Here is a 26,543-nt window from a genome sequence, read left to right as displayed (position 1 = left end):
TTCTCAAAGGAACTATAAGATTGTATTCACTTGTTTTAGTAACATACTTTATGTGTCTCATAAAAGTCAAAATTTCAATAAATTTTAACCAAAGCAAACAAAGTTTTGCTTTGTATTTCATATAATTTATTACATTAAACATAAATTATATCATAATTTCTATTTCAGACTATGTCGGATGAGTTTCTCCCTGCTCCATAACATCTACTGAGAGATTCAATGAGGGTCAGCAGTGTAGAAGACCCCGGCCCCTGATACAGCACAAAATCCAATAGCTTTGTTATCTCCAGGCCAATGATTAAGTCTACCTAGCAAAGAGCACACCTAGGAGGCCTGTAATTTCTTGACAGTTTGAGACCCCCCGTGCAAATTACACCTCATTCAGCTTGCTATTTTTTTTTCTCTATCCCTGTGTGAGAGAGCAAGCCAGCACCATGTCATTTGTATTTCGATGGAAAACAAGGTGAAACGGCCGCCCGTTTGTCCTGTTTGTAAAGCAAATTACGGCACCATCACTATCACTTCTACTGCTGTCAGTCCTTATCGAGGTTTATGGTTGAGAGCCTTCTTTATCTGCATATCTATCTTAACTTGATGAAGGCATCCTGTCTACTGCATCCCTCATTAATTCAAGTGTAACTTGTCACTTACACATCCTGTTTGAATGCATCAGAGTAGATCCCCGCTTTCCAGAATTTCTTCCTGGGCAGGCATGGCTCCTGTTTCTTCGTTTGCGGCTTCTTTTCTCCCCTGTTCTTGCTCTCCTTGGTGCTGGTTTTCTTGCTGTTCTGATATGTTTTCTGGTTGCTTGATTTGGCACTGTGGAAGAAAACACACACATACTGAGGGTTATACCCTTTCATGCCAAAGTTGGACCTCTGAACATGGAAATGGGGATGAGAAGGTTGTTAAACCCTGAAAGCGTCAACCTTTAAAACAATTCTGTCCTTTGCTATGGACAAATTTTTAAGCTGGACTACTACGGATGATAAAGGGATTTAGAAAGGTAGGCAGACCAAGACAGTGCAACCTATGTGCCGTGGGCAACAAGGTAGATGCACCTAGACACAAAAGAGGGCCACCTCTACCGACTTATTATAAGCTTTGGTACAACCCTGATGTTTTTGATATGGCAAAGCTGGATCTAGTTACACATTAGACTTGGGTGAAAAGGTCTAAATGAGGGACAAGCTTTCAGAGAAAAATTCACATCACAAAATGTAATAGGGAAAAAGTACAGCTGGCAATGTATAGCCTTTTCTCTGCTGTGTCGGATTCTTTAGTAAAATCAGCAGTTGCTGATGACAGCTGTTGAAAGATTTTATCAAGCAGTATTGTGGTAGTCATTCAATGACTTTGATGTCAATGACGTTGTATCAATGGACATGTGGCAGATAGGGAAACAACACACAGTAATTGATCATCACTGCTCCTATCACAGAATTAAAATGGCAAAGTCTCCTTGAGACTAATCTAACAGGCACTTAAAAAGGCACAACAAGCCCCTGTGACATTTTGACTGAAGCAGAGCTCCGAGGCAAAGTGCACTCAGAAAGTTTTCAGTAATTTCAACAATGATCGTCTCTTGCCTGTCATTGAAGATAAACATTTTACTAAATGCAAAAAAAATAAAATATTTCAGTAATATCAATCGAGCAGATAGTCCATTGGGAGCTTGCTGAAATATGCCCTTATCAAATAGTAATTACGGATACGCCGATACAAGTTTATTTTGATCAAATTACAAAGATCATATCATGGTTGCTGTGCCTTGGGGAATGTCAGGACTCACATGTACTGGTGAGTTTAATATCAGTTGACACATTGGTCAAATTTAAATGTGGGTTTTCAAATTGATCCATCTCCTCCTAGAATATGGAGCTTTCATTTTGAAATTGCTCGTCCGCTTTGTGTGCTGAATAGTAACTTGATAGCCATCACTGAGATTAATTTCTGCTCCTCCATGAAAATAGGTTATTTGTGTAAATCTTGCCGGTGACTAAATAATGCTAGGTTTTGTCACTTAGACATTTCTGAAAGAAATCACTTGGTTTGGTCACTTAGACATTTCTGAAAGAAATCGCTTGGTATGTGTCACAGATAATACTGCTTGGTTAGCTTTACTGTATTTTACTCACACATAGGAATAAATGGCAGTCGAAAAAACAACACAATGGCAGGTCATACATAGTTTAGAATTAGAAATCAATGCTGTCAGTTAAGATTCATATGCTCAGGCATCATACTTGTCATGTGCGTAAAATATTTTCCCCTCCAACAGACTCTATGTTGAGTCAGTCATCAGAATGGCAGTGATCGCAGATAAGCTTTGCAGAGACATATGGGAGTGGAAGGTTCTATTGTATGCAGGTATTTACAGAAAAGCAGAATGGATGACATGAGTTTATTTAGGTGCTATGAGGTGCACTTTATGAGAAGAATGCTGGGGTTATAAAACTGTGGCGTATAACAATTATGTCAGGGCTCACAAAGTTGGCAGGCAAAAACACATTTTGCTGATTTCATTTTATCAATTGCCCTTTTTAAAACAGGCACAATATTATTTACGGTGTTGTCTGTGCCTGATATTGAGGGCATTAAAGTGTTTAATACTACACTGAAGGAAGATATATTAAGCCTTACACTAGTATATGGATTACCCTGAATGCATGTGTACAGTAAAAACTTTTGAAAGTTGGATTTGTTTATTATCTATTGATGTGAAAAAAACAGATCAGGGAAAGATGAAATAGGATTGGAAATGGGATGGATTTTTTTTGTTTGTTTTCCACTATGCAGCAGAATGCTTTTTTCAACAGGTCTAGTTTTAATTTCACTGGGATGAGACGGGGGAAAAAAAAGTGTAATAGTATTGATGAAATAGTTGGGAAAGAATTAGACTGTAGAAAACGCATCAACAGCCAGCCTGTGTAACTTTCATACATATAGTATTCGGCAAATGTTTGGCAGGAAAGCATTATAAACACCTTCAAGAATATCAAAATATTTATATTTTCAAAAGGCACGGAAAAATAATGTTTTTGAAGAAAAAACAGAAAAGTAATCTACAGTCAAAATGATGCACAACTAATGAGGACAGTTCTGGTTGACCATTGACTATCTAAAATATTGCATGCACTTATGTAGGGCTGACTCAAAGACATGTCACAAAATGCCTGAATTGACTTCAAAATGCAGAAATGTTATGAGTTCGAGGGCACAGCATTAATAAAACAATCATGTTTTTAAGAAAAGTGTGGGGCAACAGTCTGGGTGCTAAGTCTTAAGCACAAGCTGTAATGAGTTGGTTCCGGTTGCAAAGAGTCAGTGACACGGAGTGGGTGAACTCCACTCCCTTAGCACGCATTGGAGCAGAGTAACCAGGTGGTGACTGTATCTAATATAATTTCATTGCAGTCTAGTACCAGCACTGGGGGCTCTTAAATTGTCTAGGAATTCTATTAGCAGCTTGCCTCCGTGTGTGAACTTTCTCACATTTTCATTATTTTTCCATTACACAGCCAAGCAAACATCCATGGCAATTAATTTATGATATAATCACCCAGGCTCTTCAGGAGTCAAGATCTTAATAAAGGGTATCATAAAACTAATGAAGTCTGGTTCCCCCTGTGGCCAGGGCTATAATCAATAACAATGTTGAAAACCAGTCAACATTAGGAGAATTCATTCCACAGTGATTTGCCCATTTCCTGGCGCACTTTGACATTTTTTTAATCCAACTCATTAACCCTCTGACAGGGAGATTATCAAGTCCTTGAGCCAACCATCCATCCAGCAACAGCCCGGTTTTAGGGGATACTGCATGTCTGCAGATACGAATTGGCAAGGGAGACGAATGGGGGCCTCTGCAGTATTGCGGAGTAAAACATCTTGCAAAGCACGGCTTCTCAGAAGTCATTACATGTCTATCTAACTGTCTGCAAACTGTAATTTGCCGTGGATGCCGTGAAGTCATACACTGATAACAACAATGGCTGTCTCTCTGTCTCTTTCATACTCCCATAATGGGACTCTTTGTTTATATGTAATGAATATCCTGTCCATTACCTGCCATTTTTTTGATGATATATTCTCCTCCCCTGATTTACTTCTGTTTCATCTGATTTTGTCAAATAATCCTACCTCAGAAGAACTGCTTTATGTAATCATTGATATGTTTTTCAAAACAACTCTAAATGATGCCTGTCATCTGGCTGATGTTTTCTTTGAAGCATACCCCCAGCGCTCAATAATTCATATCAGACTATGCTGTCTTAAATACGATTAGTATACCCTTCCAGGCAAGCTTGCAATTACTGAAACAGCTTTCAAAATGAATAGATACTTACTCTTTCTTGAGCTTGTTGATATCTCCTGCACTTTCCACTTTAAGCCTCTTTCGCGGAACCTCGCTGCCTTTAATCTCCTTTTTCCGCTTGGCGTTGATATTTACCTTGGGTGTACTGGACTTGCCTTTGTTTTTCTGTGTCCTGTTACATCCCTGGGCTCTCTTGACAACGGTGTTGATGGCGTCTATGACACTGTCTTCAGAGTTGTCCTTTTCTCCCTGCATATCCTTCCCTGATGATTGCTGGACTGGCTGCCGGTCTCTTGAACTCCCTGCTGCTTCTTGGAACCGCTCCCTTTGTGCATGTCCCCTCCAGAAGTCTTTTTCTGATCAAGCTTTGATTTTTTGATAGCCAGTCTCTGCCTCTGCAGAGCACTTGACAGCAGTTTTTTACTCTGCTGCCTTCTGGCGCTCTGCTTAGTCCTTGATTTCACAGGATGTGTGTATGTTTTCTGTGTCCTACCTGTGATGTTACCCTTGGATTTCTCACTCCCGGCAGTGTTCTGACTTGTCTGTGGAATGTTATCAGGACTAGCCGTGTCATCAACATCGGCTGACGCATCCTCACTGTCTGAATCTACAACTATTTCTACGCTTGGAGTCTTACTTTTTGAGTTGCCACTGGAAGAAGAGGAATGCTTCTTTCGCTTGTCTTTGTCTTTCCCCTGTTTTGGCTTCTCAAATGACTGTTCTGTACTCTTTATGTCGAAGTTGGAATGTGATGTGTCCTCCGCAGGCTTCCTAAGCGGTGATGTGTACTTCTTTAGGCAAGCTTCTATGGCTTCATCGATGGAATCTCCAAATTGCTCCCTAAGCTGTTCGGCATGCTGTCGTTGCAGTCGCTGACTCTGCTCTCTGATTTTAGACAGTGGTTCATCGCTGTCTGAACTGTCAATGTAATTGTCAAAACCACCACCATCATCCCTGCTGTGACCAACATCGTCATCATAATCATCATCACAGTAGACATCTTCATCACTACTGTCGTCCTCAGGTGTTCCATCCGCGTATTTCTTGATGCAAGATTCGATTGCACTATCCACAGAACTCTTTGAACCATCCACAGAGATTTTTGACAAGACCTTGCCAGATTCTTCCACAGGGTTCTCACTTGCACTGAGTAATAATTCTGCGACCTGTGGCTCAAAGGCAACTTCTGATGACCTTTTTGACTTTGTCGTGTTTGGCTTGCATTTCTGCTGATTGTTCTTCTTCTCAGTCCTCTTCGGAGTGTTTGCACATGATGAAGAACTCAAAGATGGATATGCCTTGTGGGTTTTCTCTTGATTTTCAGCTTGTGCATTCGCATCAGCTCTTTTGCTTACCCGGCAATGTTTGGCTAGTTTTACTTCCTTGAGAGGAACATTTGTACTCCTTCCATCCTTTGAATGTTCGATGCTCGTTTTTCTCTTTGATTTGCCACTCTGTCGGTAGCTTTTGGAGGTTTCTTTTTCAAGTTCATTGCTATTGAAAGGTGAATTGTTGGCAGTAACTGAAGTGAAAGGACCATAGAGGGATTCAAGATCCATCTCCTCTCCCCTACTGCTGTTCTCAGCAGAGGATAAAGGTGAGGCCAGGGGCAGTGGTTTTCCATTCTCACTGATGTACTTTGCAATGCAGGCATCGATAGCATCATCAATGCTATCTTTTGAGACGTCAAGATCGACTTCTTGAAGGAAACTGCCCCCTTTGAAGACTGGCTGCTTGTAGACTTCCACAGCTTGCAAGACTTCCACAGTTTCAATTTGCTCCGTCCACATGCTTGCAACCTTCTCTTTCCTCTTTCTTTTCTTCTTTCCCTTTCTCAGAGCTTTCAGTTCTTTCCTTGCCAGTGCTTTCAATTTCTCTTTCATCTTGCGGTTCCTCTTGTGCTTGGCTTTCTTGATTTTGTGGCTGGACCATGACGCATGGTGGCGAGGTCTCAAATACGTGCTGAAGCAAGTATTCAGCTTGGCTATTGTACTCAGGTGATTTCTTGGCAGCGACGAGCCGATGCGTCCACTCATCATCCTGTGAACGTGCTTATGTAGTTTTGAGATTCTCAGATCTTTGAACTGCCCAAGCAAAGCATCCAGCTCCAGCTGGAAAGCCGGGTCGATCTCGTGTATCGGCCTCAGGTGCTTGTGCTTCTTTTTAATGTGATGCTGCTTGTGCTTATGGTGTTTGTCTTTCGTGTGTTCTTTACTGTGCTGCTGAGAGCTGAACGATCCCACTGGTGCCAGATCGGACATGTCCGGCTCCACAATATCACTCAGGATGTCAGAGCCCGTGGAGGATATAGTCTTCCGCCGCCCGTGTCCTTGTTTGTCAACCGAGTGATCTGAGTTGCTGTTGTTGTCAGTGCCAATCCCACTGTCGCTGAACAGTGTTTCCTCACTAGCACACGTCGTTTCACTCTGGGGTGAGGGAGTCTGTTCTTTCTGCTTTGAATGGATGGGAAAATCCTGTGGTGGAGCAAGCGGCTCAACAGGTGAGAGCCTCTCAAATCCAAATGTTCTTGGCCTAATTAGCTTGGAGCTTGAACCTCTCTTGGTATATTCTCTTGATTTCTTCATTTTCTTGTACCGTCTCATGTGACTGGTGTAGGAGAGACTTGACTCGTCTGTCTGTACAGCGATTTCTTTCAGGCACACCTTGGGTGGTTCTTGAGTACTAGGAATATTGCTTGTCATGACACCAACTGTCTGCGTACTGGCACTGTTGGAAGCACTCGGAGATACACTCGACTGGCTGGAAACCTGCCCGACTGCAGTGCTGTCCAGTGATACTGTAATCTGCTCAGCCTCTAAACTATCCTTTTTCCGCTTTCTGGACGACTTTGGATTCAATTCACCCGACTTGTCCTTGACAACAACTACAGACTGATTGGCAGTCTCGTCGACGTTCGTATTTGGCAGTGACCTCTTGGTACTGTTGAGCTGCTGTTTCTTTTTAGCCTTTACCGATCCAGAGGGGCTAGACACGAGGACTGGGGCTGTCATATTGACGGTATTTGGCACAGAGTTATACTTCAAAATCGCAGCATCCTTAGTGACCTTCTTTTTTGGCCTTCCTCTTTTCGTTTTCACAGATACAACTGGGGCCTTTTCCACTGGACTGTCACACTCACTGGTGTTGACAGTTATGGATTTTGTGGACTCAACTGGAGCTATGTCCACAGTAATGTTCTCATTGTCGTCAAGGTGATCTGCAGCATGCTTCCTTTTCCGTTTCCTGGACTTTGACCTCTCTCTTGCTCCTGATTTATTCTGTGGCAGCTTTTCTGGCAGTTCATCAGCTTCCAAGGAAACTGACAAGGAAGTAAATAGGTTTTCACCGTGCTTCTCAACGATAAGATCCGTGGGTTTATCGCAGTTTTTCTTCTTAGCAGCATGTACTTTTGTTATGTTTTTCATTTTCTGTGATTTTTTGGGCAGACTACTTTTCTTTGTACTGTCTGATTCAACTTTGCCCTTTACATTTTGTTCAGGCAAAGTCACAGGTTTCTGAATCTGCGACTTTGCCTTTTTGTTTCTTGGTTTGGTGGTTTTTGATTTAGTCCTGTTTACGTCTGTATTTTCTATGGATATTATTTCTACGTCTTGATTGTGATGATCATCTGATACTTTACTCATTGCTGCTAAAAGTTTCTGTTGTTTCTTGGACGGCTGTTTAGTCCTGTCCGTCACTTTTTTGTGTTTGAGTATATGAGATACTTTTCTGGCACTTGCTTTTGACTTAGCTATTTTTGACAGCTTCATGGCATTTTTGTCCTTACTAGCACTCTTAGTCTTTTTAGGTTTTGATTCTTTCTTAGCAGCGGGCGGCGACACAACACTGTCGTCCCCTAACGGCTTACTTTTGGACTTTGAACCTTTGGCAGTTACCAGGCTGTCAGTTCCTTTCTGACTGGCTGACTTAGGTTTGGTTTTACGGTGTTCTTTCTCTGCTGGTTTTGCTGGCTTTGAGGTACTCCCTTTTTTGGAGCCTTTAGGAGGAGGTTTCTTCACAGAATTACAGTCTTTTGCGATTGATGATTTCTCCCCTGCCTTTCCCTTTCCCTTGGCACCTTTGCTTGGTGTTTTAATTCCATGGTGCAGATGGCTCTCTGCATTCACAGCAGTCTCTGCACTGGTGGCATTTGCAATTTTCTCGATGGAAGGTGTAAGCAATTTCTCTTTTCCCTTCCTGCCCTTGGGACTTGCTTTGCCTGGCTTCGGACTGTGTTTCTGTTGTAAACATGCTTTGACTTTAGGGCTATATCCAGAATGTACACTGTACGTAGCACTGTTTATGTTCGTATTCAACTTGGACACATTCTCTGGTGTTTGTGCTCCATTATCAGTATCCTGTTCATCGCTAGTGACCATGACCAGCGCAATATCCACGTCCTTTTCATTGATCACAGCGTCAGCACCAAAGTTATGTGCATACGACATGTATCCAAAATCATGATTTTCATCATCAATTGAACCTTCGAGAATTCCTTCTACATCCTCACATATTTCCACAATCATTCCAGTATCTATAGGTATGGGTAAATTCTGAGCACCATCATCAACTGTGCTACCGCTTTCCACTACCTCACTCTCTCCTTCCTCTTCCCCGTTTCCCGTCTCCATGGTAGCAGTCTCCATGGCAAATGTATCACAAGTAGAAACACTCAGCCCGTTTTCAAAGGCATCACAATTTTCCATGATCACCTCATCCGCAGAATCAACGGATCCATTGTGCGCGCTGCCGAGGTGCTGCGTTCGGCTGTACTCAGGCACAATCATCAGCAAGTTATCCATCCTGTTGTTACTGATCGTCGTCTTCGGGTGTTTCACCACCTTCTGACAGTTTAATTCCTTGCATGTAGTATTGTTACTACTCTCTACTATTGTTTCCCCATTAACAGCAGCAGCTTTCCCATTAGATGAGTCATGTGTGCTATTACATGAAGATGTATTGTCCTCTGGAGTTCCACTTCTACAATGTGAGTTTATTTTCTCTCTGCAAGTCTGGCTTTTCCTGGCGCTTATCCCATTCAGCTTTGCTCCTGATGACGCTGACAGTTTCCTTGATTTACTCTGCCGAAGGCAAAAAAAAATTGAAAAATGACGATTTAATAAAGTTTATAAAAGAGAATTAAATCTGAAGGGGGAAAAAATGAGATCAGGCAGAATGTTTTGACCCAGGGGAATCGAAGTTGCATTAATATGTTGGGTGAGTAATGCTGGTGCTAGACTCATCTGAGAATAAGGCAAAGCTGTGATATGTGAGAAAACAAAACCCTGAGTTGAGAAAACGTGTAAGGTCATACCAGCCAGGGTAAATTAATCACACACTGTACAGCAGTCTAATATCATATGTACATATGACATCTCCCCCTTCTTATTGGAACTAAATCATGCTGGGATAGATCCATCTTTGTTGACAGCTTGATCACCAGGAACATGGCAATTCTAGTACAGCTCAAAAGCAGGATAAACATTGGTGACAATTTTGGCAAAAAAGGTGATCCCTGATGATTGATTTTGATAGATTTCAAGTTCAGGTACACCTCATGCTCCAAGCACGTCATGTTAGTATTAATTTACGCCAAACATATTAATGAGCATTGTTTTGAGTATCAGAATCCGAATATAATTACAATGACTCATTATGGATGGAGAATATTCATGAACCTGGATCAGGCAAAAGTGAGACTGATACTGAACATGAGAGATTAAAAAGTAAGATAACCACGATATTAAAACTGTGCGCTGTTCTTACCACGTTGTTTTGTTTTACAGATTTGTAGTTACAAATGCAGAAATGTACACAAAAACCGAACGTGGATCAAGGCTTCATTATTCATGGCTTCTGAATCTGGAGAGGGTGTATCTGATATCACCATGTGGGTAGAGATGTTTCAAAGGCGGCGAAAAGTGTCAGTGACACACTTCTAACCTGCAGTCATTCTAGCAAGCTGCTTTATCACACCGCTCTCCATATATGGCAATATGCCTCAGCACGAATGATGTCACATCGACAGACTTACGCAAAGGAAAAAAATAATTAGAACTCTCGTGATCTGGCAGTTTGCCACAGTGTCTATTAACAATGCAAAAAACAACCTGACCGTGATACAATTTTGCTAGTCCCCCCTAGTAAGCTTGCTACAAAAAATTTAGGTTTTGATTTTAGATTCTGAATACCACAACTGGAATAAATGAAGCCACAGCAGAAACGTTTAAAGTCGATTGGTCTGTGCCTGAGTAAATTACCCAGAGGTAATACGCCATTTGCAATCAGAAATGAAAATAATACCATCACCCCAAATTGAATTTCTGTATTGTTCGCAGTCTCATTGATTGGTAAACATGCTTGTGATATTGCCGTACTCTTAACGGCTGCATCAATATAACACTCTAATTGAATTTTTCACGCCACATTGGATGTGCAAAGTGGCTGCAACAGACCCTGTCTTGCCCACTTTGCCGTTGTTAAGAATGATGATGAGGAATTGAACATGGAGAGGACATTAGCGCTTTGAGACACTCACAGCAATTAGAGCAGTTTTTAAATATTACCTGACAGCCAAACAACACGCTGCATGGCACTTCATAATGTGCCATGAGTGTGGATGACAAGGCCATAATTTGTACACTGACTCGCAGCACATTTCAAGGAGCCTTCTTAAAAATTGTTGACATCATGTTACCGATTGAAAAGCCATGTTAGTTTGTGTGTATACTGATCCCTGTAATTGGCTGTCTGTCAACCTCTCAACATTCTGTGGGCCTTTTTTATCTCCGTTTATTTAAGTCTGACAGACACAAACACTGCAGACAAAAGCAAAGCACATCTATTTTATCAGCATGACCCATCATTGCTGGACCCTCGACACACAGCTAAGATTTTTCTGACCGATTCAGCATGTCAAACAGGACAACACTATTCAAGCAACGCTTGTCATCTGTTATCCTTAGGGAGGATATGACCCTTGTGTGAACAAACAAACTAAATTTACAATCCCATTGGATTACCAGGCAATACCAAACCATGCTCACCTGGGACCACAAGTTGTATTTTTGCAATACCAAATGGAGTACTTTGCTCACAACAGAAGTTATTTTACTGTGAAAAGAGTGTTATTAATCATGCTACATCAGCGTGCAACTTCTTTGGAAATTGTACAAACATGACAAATATTTTTCCCCATTTTTACTAACACTACTTCAACAAAAGCGACACAAATTCTGTTAGCAAAAATTTTGAAACAAAAATTGTCAGTGTTTACAGTTTAATTGACAGTGTTTTGTAGCATTTATGACATGACATAGATAGTAAAAAGAATATCAAGACCGTGTAATTAGATGACAAGATGACATTTATGAAGTAAATACATTAACTTATTAATAAATAAGGAAACACAATTATTTCAGTAGATAATTGAACATATGCCATAACATGTATGGAACAAACATAAAATTTTACATCTATTGCACTCAACATAATGTGTACCGATAAAATGTCTGTCATACACCACTGATAGTTACTGAGAAAATGTCTTTTCTTACATTTGCATTGTAGCAGTGTTGAAAGTATAGCATAATAATGTGATGACTTGATTCTAAACAGAATTTTAAACATCCTTGTACATTTTTTGTATTTTGTTTCTTTGACAGTGCCTATGGATGACAATGCTAGGTGGCATTTAAGTCAGCTGCTTGGCATTGCTGATTGCAATGGGGTACGAATGTCCATAATTGTTCAAAATTGGGCAGCCGATGGCACTGTGTTGCATGACTGAGATCTGCCACAGATGCAAAAGAAGCCGGCTGCTGCGAGTGCCGACCCTGCAATTTGAAAATGGGCACTGATACCCCGGATCATAAGCCACATCCATAATAAGAGCATTCAGCTGTTAATAAAAAAATCATTGTACAGTTGTTATACCTACAGCATGACAATCAGATGCAGCCTCAGGGGGGGAGATACAGAAATGAAGTGCTGTCACATCAAACAACATTCCATTATGAAGGCCTCTGCGTGTGTACTAACAATGGCAGACTGGTGGGGGAAAGACTCTGTACAATCCCTGTTCATGTAGCTGTTACTTAAATGTTATGCAAATACAAAAATACCAATCACTGTCAATCTCTCTCTCTCTCTTCACCGTCTCATTCTCATTCCCCTTCCATTTCTGTAATTCACTGCACTAGGGACATAATGTACTCTTTGACATCGAAATGAGGAAATTCCCCCCGCCTGTTGCCATGGCAACCCGGAGATGATAATGGATCTCCATGGTGACTGTGATATGTGGCGTTTTGGAAATGAGAAGGAAAAATGCATGTAATACTTCGACACTGCATTATTACAGGTTAGCAGTCTGGACACAGCCAACCCTGTCATACACTCTTTCTTGGTGAAAGGCTATGGAAACCATAAGCATGATTTAGTGAGAGCCCCAATGATCCTTGGTGAGGTCTATGATGTTGTCAGAGAGAAATAGAATTTCCAGTGGGGCTTTACAGCCTGGGGGAAATAAAAATTATCTTTCTGGGGCTTCACAGAGACTTCCGCAAGGTATACACCTTTTGAGCTACCTTAGTGGTGACACATTGATGCCCCCAGGGTGAAGGGAAAAAAAAGAAAGAAAAACCATCTCACAAGATGAGTTTCCACAAGCATGCAAGGCACTGCCTTACACTGACTCCGAACGGTGATTGGTCTTCCCTGCTGTGATGTTCAAACAAAATTGAGCAGTTGAACCTAGCAAGTTCAAATAAGAAGACATGGATCATAAATCCATCTTGGTTACGCCATTTGAAATTGTACAAAAAGATTATATATTATTACAAACCACTTTCAGGTTTTCTTACTGGCAAAGTGACAAGAGCTACATTACCTGCGTCAAGTATTTTCACATTCTGGGCATACTCAGGGGGCAGAACATGTGCTATACAGTTACACATGGCGGCATCATCCAGGCCTATACTTACAACAAGGCAATCTTTGCCTATCAAGAAATCCAACGCTATCACGAAAATCATTTGAATACGTGTGGGGTGACAGTTCAACAGCCTCACTCTTCCACTGCAGAGGTCCCACACTGCTATTGGCTGAATAATTAATCACTCACTTCTTGCTTAATGGAGCCTCCAGGATTCTCCGTCACAACAGTATCTGCTGGCTAGCCTCAGTGCAATGCATGAGTCACGGTTTTCATTGGGAGGATTATTGCAGCCTTGCAGAAAATCATACATCTCTGCGTACAAATGTAGTCTGGAAGCGGGGAAAGCAATTCCCATGTCCTGGTTTCAAATGCTTATAACCGAAATAACGATTACAACCAGATGGGAAGCAAAGGTCAAAACTGCCGCATGAATTTTCCTAGAATTCCCTACGCCTCGACGTGACACCACACACACACATAAGCAGATGCAGGGCAAAGACCAAATTCACAGAGAAACAAATGTGAAAATAATGGGGTACAATACAGTACTGACTGATGACCTAGCCTGTAATCATGTCCCAGTCTTGATAAGTAACAGTCAGGCACACTTGTGCATCATAGGGAGAAAACTGAATTAGGTCTGAGATAATGTATATGATTCCTTGTTTCATCTAGACTATCATCTTACCTATCCTGCATCATGATAATATCATGGGAGCTTCTTTGGATGTAACGGTGTCACAAGAAATGATTATTTAATGACACCAACAACAATATTAATCCAAGCTATCATTTCAAGGGTAAAATTCTCAACCCTCATCAGTAAACTTATAAATTAATGATATTCTTTCATTGTATACTTCAAATCATTAAAAGCATTTCAGGGAGTCGTGTACTCGTTCTGTATACATCTGTCGTGTTTTATGATTTCACCCAACAATTACTGAGCTGACAGGAGAAAATGGTCTGATGCCTATCCCAGTTACCCCACACTTTTTACAAGTACTTTCTCATTTCACATACTTCATTCTGTGCTTTAATCAGTTCAAAAAATTTTGACTATCCATTATCTTCTAATGGAAGATGATAAATGTTAAATTTTCCCCATTTTAAGAATGTGTCCAACAAACGCAGACAGGCCAGTCTGACTGATGCGAATTTCTGCATCCTTAAATGCTTGTTGCCTAGCAATGTTCCTTGCTGGCAGCGAGGCACAGAGTATTCATTCTAATTATCCAACCAGCAGAAAGAGGACGTACATGTCTGTGCAGTTCCCATCTGAGCACGCAATATTGATGGTTGACAGGTTCATTTCATATTGCATATTTTACCCACAATTTATTGCAATTACCAAGTCTTTAACAATCACCTCTTTGAGAGCAAAGGAATTTGCTACTCAAATACTGTTGGTTGATCCCACATCATTAATCTCTCCTTGATGGCGATGATATTTGTAACTTAATTATCACAAACACATGTTCAACACAGATCATATTATTTTTATTGGAATAACATCACAAAATAGCCCAGCTCACTTGGCTATGTATAACTTCATATCACTTTGGTACCAACCAACATATTTTAGAGCTACATTATTAAAAATATAACAATGAAGAAAAATTCCTAAACTTAGCAATAATATAATTCTTGTAGCTTACATATCTTTGAATTAGAAAGCCACATTTTACTGTTTGGATTTGTAATAATCAAAGCCAGAGGCTCCCTGCATTGTTATTGTACTCTATTTCATAAACTCAGACTGATGAAATGTATCATAGCAAATTCATTTTACACTTGACAAGATCCACCATTTGAAGTAGATGACCTACGACCTCCCTAGTTGGAAACATTCTCGCTAATATTGGAGACATTTGAAAATGGTATTTTTATTTTATTTTACTGCTGCTGAAAATAAAACAGCACGCCCACAATGACCTTACATTTATTGGGAGGCATGTTAATAATGTTTCATACAGAAGCTAATTAATATTTTTTGAAATGACACATTTCTATGACATAGCACACTATCAAATGTAGGTTTCACTTGATAAGATTTCACAGCAGTAACGATAATGGATATCACTTGATGTAAAACACACCAAAAACTGAGAAAATTGGGACTTAAATTTAACATGCAGAGACAAACGCTACCACAAAATTTTGGTTGTCATGGCAACATGCTGGCAGTCAGCCTGTATGGTTAACGTTAACCAAGGACACATCTTGTCAAGACTGAAAACCGCCACACAATACTTGATTGTTGTTATATTAGTATCTATTTCCACTGTAATTTACTCCAAAGGTCTTGGGGACAGACACTACAGTATCTCCCTGGTATCATGTTTGACTTAACCTTTCTCAGCTGTTACTGAGCGGCTTTTCCTCAATTATGAAAACAACAAATAACCCTGGCGCAATTATTGGCCACTGTGCACTACAGACACATTATACTTTGTAATAACAGATATGGTTACATTTAGTAGATGAGCTATTGTCTTACTAAATCAGATAAAATTATTGATGGCTATTGCCCATGTACTGACAAGGTCGTTTGTAACTCAATATACCAACAGGACACGCTAGCATTTCCTAGACAGAGTGACTGGCTGCCCAGGAGACGGACTTTTTCCTCTCCCGGCTTTCTGTTTCTTATCACCCAATGCACTGGGTCTCTCTGTGAGGTCATCTGTAAGATGTAAACATTCTCTGCAATCAGACCTCGGTAAATAGCTGAAAATTGAGTGGATGGCTTTAAAAAACAGAGTGAGGGATGAACGAAAGTAACCTTGTCAGGAGGCCTTGTTGTTGATGATCAACCGGGGCACTTGGGAAACAAAACCTTGGGTTCAAGAGGAAATTGTGGTTTGCAAAATTAGATCAAGTGGTTAGCTCATTTTTTTTTTGCCATTTGAGAAGTCTATTTAAATATATACGTAAACATCTCACCGAAATGTCAAAGGTACTGATGCGTGTGGGAGGCAAGAGCCCTCAGAACAGCTATGATTCAGTGGCTGTGACAGTATGCCTTGTATTAGACCAAAGAATATTCCTTGTGGCAGGATCACCATGCCATATTTCTGTCTTGCAAGAGTTGTATATCAACTTATGATTAAAAGCACTAATTTTGATGTTCTTTGATTCCATGGATTTAATTCAAATACAACCTTTTCACAACATCTCTCCATCTGTTGATGTTACTGTCAACAGTGCAAAAAAAATGTCATCGTTGCAGCCATTATCATGGGAAATTTCCTTTTGCATGACTCGTAATTAGTATGCCCTTTAACTTAAGGTAGAACGCACCTCGGGGACAGACATTCAGACTCTCAAACTTTTACAATTCTCTTCTAATACACCACATGTGGGGGTTCATTTTAAAGCTCTTGGTGAAAGAAAACTTTTCACTGGCTTAGTTTTTCGAAATTCAAAAATTTTTAATTTTCTCCATAGAGTTAACACAGGGATGGCGGCCATTTTGAATTTCTAATATAGGTAAATCTCGGGTCATTTGTTTCTCTAGTACAAAAATTGCACGGTGACCCCCTATTTTATTCTTGATTTTGAAAGAGAATAATTGAAAGATCTCTTGAGGAAAGTTAGAGCAAAAGTTTAAGTCTTTCACTTTCGAGGTGCATACTACCTTAAAAAAATTCATAAACTCTTTTGAGTCAATTTTGAATTTCTTTGTGTCAGTCCTACATCAAGACAAATGCCTATGTAACGTGTTAAAACATTCTTGTCTGATGATGCCTCAGTTTACTTGGCACGATGCTTTTAATGTGTTATGTTGGAAAATCTCTCTCTCTCTCTCTCTCTCTCTCTCACACACACACACACACCACACAAACAGAGGATTTGATATCATTTTCTCTCTCTGTGTGGGATCTGTACCAATTACGTATCAATTCTGCCTATCAACATAATAGCTGACATTGGCATGTCCGTTTATGAAACTACAATCCTACTTTGACCATGGCCACCTTGCCGCAGTTGCAGGTATCACTATCTGGTACCACAGATGTGGTTACATTTAGTAGATGAGGTATGGCATGTCCGTTTTTGAAAGTACATCCTACTTTGACCATGGCCACCTTGCCACAGTTGCAGGTATCACTATCAGCGAGAGGACGGCTTTCTTTAGCATCAAGGAAAATCCACCACTTCAGCATTTCTTTCTTAATACCTAGAACTCATAAACCCCTTCATCCAAATACCATGTAAACTGGTCCACAATCACCACTGATAAACAACAGGTTTGGACCAGAAATGAAAGGGTTAAATTACTTTGACACTGACTGTGTGGCCGACATGTAGAGCAAACCTTGTGATTACCATATGAACATCTCTGCTCATTAACATACAATCAAATGCCCCTCATACATCACACCCTATACATTATCCATCAAATTGCCATCATATCAACATTACTGAAAGCCTAAGTTATAAAACTGCCAAATGTACACACTGAGCTCTTGGATTGCCAGTCTATAGAGATTACATGAATAAATAAACAAATAAATAATAAATAATGAAAATTGATAAGCAAGAAATTTTCATCTTTAGCAAGTGAAAGCTGAAAGCAGCAATTTTTTCCTTTAAAATGTGAAAGGTTCAAGCATTGTGTCTTCTTTATAGATATTTAATAAATTGAAATGAAATTGTAATGAAATTTAAATTAAACATTTTCTGGAATAACAAAATAAATTCTCATTCATATGTGTGTATACAGACACAGACATACACAAATGTACAGACATGCACACAGACAGACACACAAATGCACAGACATACACACACAGACACCGACACACATGACAGAATGAATACATTGCCTTTGCTGGTATTCTTTGGAAGATCACTGTCACAATTGCATGTTGCACAATATTCTCACCTGGGGCACTATTTAAAGGGACAAAGTCAGCCATTTTTCATGAATTTTGTTTGATACGAGATACTACTTATATTGTTTGACATGTTGAAAGATACTGATTAGATGGGTGACCATGCATCTATTCAACCCCGGTTTTAGACACAATACATGAAACCATGGCAAAAAGGAATTAATGGTCATGACCATTAATTCATATTCGCCATGGTTTCATTTAATTTGTCTAAAACCAGGGTTGAATAGATGCATGGTCACCCATTTAATCAGTATCTTTCAACATGTCAAAGAATATAAGTAGTATTTTGCACCAAACAAAATTCATGAAAAATGGCTGACTTTGTCCCTTTAAGCTCCTGGTATCAACTCAGATTCTGAGAGTTTTATAATGAAAACATACAGCCTGTGGGTTACATTTGAATGAAATTTAAGTTCTTCAAATTTTTTGGTTTTTTATTTAGTTCTTTTTTTAATGTTTACCACATGGTATTATACGTCCTTTGCAACACCAAGAGGACACCGACTATCATGTTACAGAAAAAGTAAACAATGGATTATTATTCCCACGCAAGCTGTCAACCCACTTTGAATTTAAAATATAGGAATATTTGAACAAAACATAGTTTTATGTATATATTTCCACAGCAGTGTGTACCTATACATTGAATAACTACTATGTTTCAATTTTGGAAAAAATTTTTTGAAAGCTTAAAATGCTGTGGCACAGAACTTCAATATACCGGTAGGTTTTCTATGTTGCGTGAGATTTTACAAGATTTTGTGTGATTTGTAGTGTTTGGAAAATCAAAGTCTCACAATACAGGTCAAACGGTCACAAATTTCCACAAAACAACAGATCCACTTCTATCAAACATTTTGTCCTCTTTCACATGTCTGACAAATAAATGTTTCAGTGAATAACTGAACTTCATGAAACTTTGTCATAAGACATCAGGAATGTCCATGGAAGCAAATTACCCAATATTTACTGATATTAGAAATTCAAAATGGCCACCATCCCTGTTATCTCTATGAGGGAAAATAAAATTCCTGATAGTCACAAAACTGAGCCAGTGATTTATTCACTCCACACACTTCAAATGAGCTCCCACAAGAGTTAAGCCAAAAGAATATTGCAAAAGTTTGAGAATTGGAATATCTATCCCTGAGGCGCATTCTACCTCAAAGAATGAAGAGGCACATTACTTGACATCTGGATGTTTACTTCACCGATCCTTCAAACAATTTAAACAAAGTTACAAACTATTTCTCAACTGACCGATTAAAGGCAGTGCTGAAGCTATTTGTAAGTGAAGCCATTTCTCTTTTCTTCTTTGGTGCAATATTTTCCTGTAGGAGACAGGGGTATTTATCAAGCAATGCTATTACAGGGATTTCATGAACATTTCATGGCGAAGCCTTCTTAAAATATGCCTAATCCTTCCATCCGTTCCATCGCTGGACTTATCAGGAATTTTTCAACCGAAATCGATTAAAGATTTATTCCCCTTGAAAAGTCGTGTCGAGTGGCCACCTAATGATACAGAAATATGAGCTCAATGGCTGTGTCACCATGGAAACTGCAATAAATCTTCTCAATAAGTACCCTTCACCTGACGGTCGCTACAAAGCGATATGAAAGTGAGCTTTTGAAATTTAACATCACCGTATTAAAGATTGCCGGGTGATAAATATCACCATGTCGTCTTTTTTAACTTTCATATCTGCCCTTAATGACATCAAGTCAAAATCTTTTATGTCATACTTTGTGAACGATCAAATACCGTCACAATGGTGGCTTCACAAATTTTGAACGACTGGATTTAAAACATGAAAGGCTGTATCGAACTCCCTCTCTACTCAGAGTATCACAAACCACATACTAGTAATTTTCCAGCACATGCCAGACAATTCAACATTCACCCGGATTCTATTCCTAAGAGATGGTGTGGCTTGTACATGAAAATGATCAACCTGATTGAATGGCTGGTTTTCACTGACCAATTAAAATGATGCCTTGTGATATAACAGGCAGGCGGCTGTTTACACAAATTAAAAGGTACAAAGCTCAGCATTAGGTGGTGGTTCATGGTACAGACAAGAAATGGTACTTTTTTCACTCCACAATTTTAATCACGAAAAGCATTTGCCATTTCTTCTTCAAAACCGTTTCACCCCTTTCCTCCGTGCAGAGTTCCAACTTCACCATACAAAATGATAGAATTAGACCAAACCATGGTGGTGAAAAGGTACGATTAGAAACCTGTTTCCAATACCGACAATGGTGTGAAGATACTATCATCAACAGAGCTATTAAAAGAGTTTGAATTCAAACTTACTGAACCATTCCCATGGTTAATGATACACTACTTTGGCAGGTAAGATGAGTAGTTTTGACAGCTTCCCCATGCTGGGAAACAGGATACATACCATGACGGTCAACCACCTGAGAAGCAACAAAGTATAGTCCACATTGGACAGATGTGAATGCTGCCTTTTGAGTCAATCAGAGTGTTGCTGGCACCTAGAATGTGAAAACTTTGATACAAACATGCCAACAGTTATAGAATATTTTAACTGTGTCAGTGGATTCAATAAATACATGCTTTTAGATTGGGAACGGTTGGACCATACACCAAATCAACGATGACCTTTGACCTGACACATGAAACACAGAACACATTTCTAATGAATTTCCATGGTTGTAAAAAGTTGAAGGTTGTGTTTGAATACTTCTTATCAGTACACAAGACTTGGCTTCAGTCCATTTGCAGTTGACTGTTCCCCGTAAACCTGACTCAAATATCCATTCTTGGAATTTTACAACTCAGTTTGTAAACCGGAACACACAGCCACAAATTCCAAACGTTCATGTCCTTTTCACCTCATATTTCATGATGCCCTGGATTTCTTTATTTGATTTCAGGGTTAGCTGGTTTTAAAATAAACTGGGCAGTACGATGTAAAACAATAGTGTTTCCCATTTACAATTGTGTCTTCATTTCATACATTATCTGTTACACTGGCTAAAATATAATCTATATGGAAAACATTCATCTGAAAAAATGCTTGTTTTCAACGAATTATTTCTTCAAGTTGCCTATATCAGTGAGATTTCTAACCATTCATCAACCAGGATGGAGAAAAACTAGAAGCCATCAAGGATGACCTTAAGGAGCAACGTGTAATATTTCAACGAGGTAATCTCACAACGCCAGACAACAGTATCACAACCATTAAATTTTGATCAATCAATTTTCAAGTGGGTGCAAGGTGACGTTATTTGTGAGTCCTCAGGGTTTAAAGAGATCTTAAAATATTCACGATCATTTGAGGTATTTCAAATTGCTCATAATTTTATTATAATGTTAAGTACGTGGTACAATTAGTGTTAAATTGAATGACTATTGTAACTAATTACATACCTTGGGAATTACCTGTCCAAGAATTTCTAATACTGTTTTATTTTTTGAAATATCGATTAAACAATTGAGTTTGTTTTAAATATTAACATCTGTATGGCCTTGTGATAATCAATTTTTTTGACCTTATCTGAAAAAACTGTGCAAACATACTAGCCTTGACAAACCCCTAAGTGTACCTGCATATTCACTTTTACCTGATCCCTGATCTTCCTTCACAGTCCCTATTTTCCACATTGTCATGCTACAACTGGCCCAGTTCCATCCCTGATCTTCCTTCACAGTCCCTATTTCCCACATTGTCATGCTACAACTGGCCCAGTTCCATCCCTGATCTTCCTTCACAGTCCCTATTTCCCACATTGTCATGCTACAACTGGCCCAGTTCCATCCCTGATCTTCCTTCACAGTCCCTATTTCCCACATTGTCATGGTACAACTGGCCCAGTTCCATCCCTGATCTTCCTTCACAGTCCCTATTTCCCACATTGTCATGCTACAACTGGCCCAGTTCCATCCCTGATCTTCCTTCACAGTCCCTATTTCCCACATTGTCATGGTACAACTGGCCAGTTCCATCCCTGATCTTCCTTCACAGTCCCTATTTCCACATTGTCATGGTACAACTGGCCCAGTTCCATCCCTGATCTTCCTTCACAGTCCCTATTTCCCACATTGTCATGGTACAACTGGCCCAGTTCATCCCTGATCTTCCTTCACAGTCCCTATTTCCCACATTGTCATGCTACAACTGGCCCAGTTCCATCCCTGATCTTCCTTCACAGTCCCTATTTCCCACATTGTCATGCTACAACTGGCCCAGTTCCATCCCTGATCTTCCTTCACAGTCCCTATTTCCCACATTGTCATGCTACAACTGGCCCAGTTCCATCCCTGATCTTCCTTCACAGTCCCTATTTCCCACATTGTCATGCTACAACTGGCCCAGTTCCATCCCTGATCTTCCTTCACAGTCCCTATTTCCCACATTGTCATGGTACAACTGGCCCAGTTCCATCCCTGTTTAATTCATTGACCCTGTACTATCATGTTAAAACCTGACTCCATCTGACCCTCCCTGATTACCTTAAATTTTCTCAAATTTCATGATTTTCTTCAAATACGAAATTACTCTTGACAACTAACATGACTTAGTCATGATAGAGTAAAGCATAGGTCCTGATAATTGCTTTACAAAATTTCAAATTTCTTAACTACAGTGTCTTTTTAAACTTTTAAGATACACAAGTAGTTATTACCACATAAATTTTCAAATATTTTGCCTTTTCTTGTGTAAATTAAAACAAATTCTACAAACAAAAATCGCCTGAAAGGATATATTACTACTCAGAAAAGCATCAATGAGAAAATGATTTTCCATTTGAGAAAAATGTGAGATGAACTCTTTCATCCCCATTTGCCTGTGTAGAGGTCTAAATTTGCTATAGAAAACAATGCGATTGGGTCAAACCATTGTGATGAAAGTCCGTGAACAGGTTTGATTGGTGTCAATCACTTCCAAGAAATATCTCTATTTTGTTTCATTTCCAGGACTGTGATCACGTTACATAACAATTTCAGTCTATTGTTATTTTCCGGATCAATTTTCCACGTTAATTAGAGCCAATTAGTTCTTTTCTTTCATGTTATTAACTCATTAATAGCTGAACTTACAGAACAAAGTAACATTGGCGTGTATATGTTGATGTATAACATGTCTGACAATTTGACACACCACAGCATGAAATTTGTGCTGGGAGTTTATATTTGCAACATGTTGACAATGACATAAAAATAGTAAAATACTAAAAGCCTAAAGTCAATGTGGAGTATAATTACGCAGCATAATTATGCATCAAAACTATGACAATATCAGCTAAACTGAGACAGGAATACTTAGCTGACACACTGAATAATTGTCTAAATTAACATAATCCAAACAGGTCCCATTTTTATTCAGAAGAAACCCCTAAGAATATGAGACTGTTTTTAATAAGACAGACAGGGTCCAGCATTGTTTAGGAACACCGTAATATCAAGGAAATATCGCTTACAACATAAAGTATACATAAGCCAGCTTGACTAACTGCAAAATGAGATTATTAATATTTATCAACAATTTCAACATCCTGATGGAAATTCGAAATTGTGTCATGAAAACATTACAAACATTTATGATAAATAGCAGCCCCATTTTCTAAATATTTTTCAAGATAATTGAAAGCCTAAATTTTGAGGTTTGTTGATAAGATTGTGTGTGGAAAGCCTACTAAATATTTCTGATAATGTCACTATACCATATTTTAAATTGCGGTTTATATTAGGTGTGTATTTTAGTATCTGGTAATAGATGCCAAGCAGACTCATAAATCATTTTTTTATACATCTCCTCATCACAAATGATTAATTGGACTGAAGGTAACATAAATATATAGAAATTTTCAATAACAAAACTGCAAAGTATTTTGCAGTTTCAATAGTTCTCGATTGGAAAACTAATAACATTGCCTTACCTGATGTATACGATACAAAGGTAAAAAAATTGGGATATGAAATACTTGAACTTGAAGTGAAAACACCTTGAAGTGCTCGTGTTATGCTGAAAATAATGCATGTTACCGTCCTTCTTTTCAAAGAAAACGAACGACAGTACCATTCGATGATATTCTCACAGGATGCAATTATCTGGCATGGGTCAGAGAGGCTGAAATTTTGAAAGGAACATTTTCGGTTCATTCAGCCATGGTAAATAACCGTCGCAATCGACCGCCACAGCTGTTTCCCTCACCTCCACTCATGTGACATATTAAAATAAGCCAAAGCAAACAATATTTGCAAACAAACATAACACATTGTCAGTCTATTTAATATCAAGGCACAATGTGTTTTCAAGGCTAAGTTACAGTTTCATTATTTTTAAAAATAAAATGCGCCGTTTCTTGTGGTAGGTGAGAGGCAAGAGACTAAGAAAATCCCAAGGCCCGCTTTAATAGAAAGCTTTTCTCGTCACGCTGTTGTAAGTTGTTAAGCTAAAGCTACACAATGGCTACACTTTGCAGGACATTGCCTGGGCCGTAAATGGACTGACCACAGAATTGGCAGATAATTGCCCCAAAACCTCTCCTGGCACTACATGAGGTATGTACTTGTTATAAACACATTACATTTTAAGTCCCCGAACAAAGCACCACGCCACTCCCATGTGTGTTTCCACCTGATATTTATTTCAGGCTCAGGAAGGTCAGCCTTATCATCCAAAGCAAAGGTCACGACATCGACATTCCTACGGCCTACCACACCGCAAATGTCGGACATATCACCAGCCATGCGGAGGGCTTGGCTGTTTGCAATTAATGCTTTTAGAATGTCACATTACACACTGAGGAAGCCCTATTAATAGACTGCCATAAACAGACTGCTTTGAAGGGGCAGATCTCAACAGTTACTTAAAGCCATACCACATATCTACCAAACACAGAATACACAATGCTTTGAGAGGCTGATCAACATCTACAAGATAGACTCCCACAAGTACTGATTCTTTCCTGTTTCAATTATAGATCAACCCAGTTTCAAAACCTGTAGCTTCAAATTCCAAGTCACACCATGTTTCACATGTACCTGTGACTGACTCTGACATTGTTCAGGTTATCAACAATGTTACATGTGTGCAGTGCTCAAGCCACTGCATTCACCTGATGGTATTGAACGAAATGATGGTACCCTTTATAAGAGCATTTCTCACCGTTTTGACATTCTACGACAAATTTCACGACATTTGAGTTTTCCATATGTATACTAATCAATATGCCTTCATGAAATGGGAAGTGACCGACACAATGGCACTTTAAACATTGTCAACATAAATACATTTGTCAATGTCTTCAGATGTCTCCCTGATATGAACAGCAGAAAATGAATAAAACTGCAGTACAAAATAATTTGGAGTGAGCAGAAAAAAAATTGAACACTCTTGTGTAGGTTGTCATAGCCATGCCACAGCAATGACAAGCCTCTTGTTTTCAGACAGCCTAGTCTGCGTTTCCATGCTTCCAAACAAACACAGCAGAGCCATGCAGAGACCTGCATAACGCCGAAAGACATTGCTGAAATACTAATGTCATGTGATGACGCTATTACAGCCGACATATTAAATGTCTTGTACACATATCTTACTCACCGCAACATGCCAACGCTGGCAGAGGCCCTGTCTAGAGCATTCCTCAATACGTGTCTGTGTGTGAGTTCAGCTCCGGCTGGATGGAATGACTAATGTTCAAAGATCAAAGTTTACATGAGTGACGAACAAACAAATTACCATGACTGACTGAGGTGAGCGATATGATCTCCCAGCTGACATTGTTGAGGTTTCCATTGGCTACTGTTTTTATCTATTAGATAGCACACTAGCAGCATTTAGATGTGGCCTATTCAAATACTGAACACCATTTACATTGTGTGTACAAGCTAACGTGGATGGACATGGATATTTTAATGTACATCACTTCTGGCCTGTATCTACAATACCAGCCCTGATAAAATCAACCTTCCAAGGCATAGTGTTTGTGTCAAAACATCTTTCATAAAGAGAAATTCACAATATCTTCATGATGCAACCTAACGTAAAAACTGACTTTTTCAGACCGAACAGCTTGCCTTTTGGTTAGTTACGACAGCTATCACATTGTCCATTATTATGTAAATCGCCATACCGTACTGAAAAAACCCACAGAGTGCCATCACAGGTTTTTATAGCAGTTTATACTTCTAATGAGGGCAGAAAATAAACAGCACACAATGCTTTGCAAGCAATGAGGTCACCAGAAATGGAAATTCACATATATGTCAATGGGTTTCAATAAATGTTGAAAATTTATCCAAGGAGTATCCCATTCATTGGGTCATATTTTGAAAACTTTCAATCTGCTCAGCAAGAACACTGCTGTATTCAGAATCTGAACATTAAAAATATGGGCCATG

The 26,543-nt window shown here is 39.3% G+C and overlaps 1 protein-coding gene across 9 annotated transcripts in view; it reads right to left on the bottom strand.

Annotated features, from left to right (window-relative positions):
* Window positions 1-26,543, bottom strand: part of LOC139121180 (histone-lysine N-methyltransferase ASH1L-like) — a 111,993-nt gene that overhangs the window by 63,357 nt on the left and 22,093 nt on the right. For 5 of the 9 annotated variants that reach the window (XM_070685863.1, XM_070685865.1, XM_070685864.1 and 2 more), the window contains exons 1-2: window positions 4,350-6,959; window positions 652-819 (exon numbers count right to left, since the gene is read on the bottom strand). In XM_070685863.1, the coding sequence (XP_070541964.1) occupies window positions 652-819; window positions 4,350-4,573 (392 nt within the window). In that variant the 5' untranslated portion in view covers window positions 4,574-6,959. Of the gene's footprint in view, window positions 1-651; window positions 820-4,349; window positions 9,400-13,208; window positions 13,312-26,543 lie in introns of those variants that run through there. The other 4 variants (XR_011549240.1, XR_011549241.1, XR_011549242.1 and 1 more) reach the window with 2 other exon arrangements.

The sequence above is a fragment of the Ptychodera flava genome, chromosome 21, assembly GCF_041260155.1.
Source record: "Ptychodera flava strain L36383 chromosome 21, AS_Pfla_20210202, whole genome shotgun sequence".
Classification (NCBI taxonomy): domain Eukaryota; kingdom Metazoa; phylum Hemichordata; class Enteropneusta; family Ptychoderidae; genus Ptychodera; species Ptychodera flava.
The sequence above is the reverse complement of the archived record's forward strand: the minus strand, read 5'-3'. Positions and strand labels throughout refer to the sequence as shown.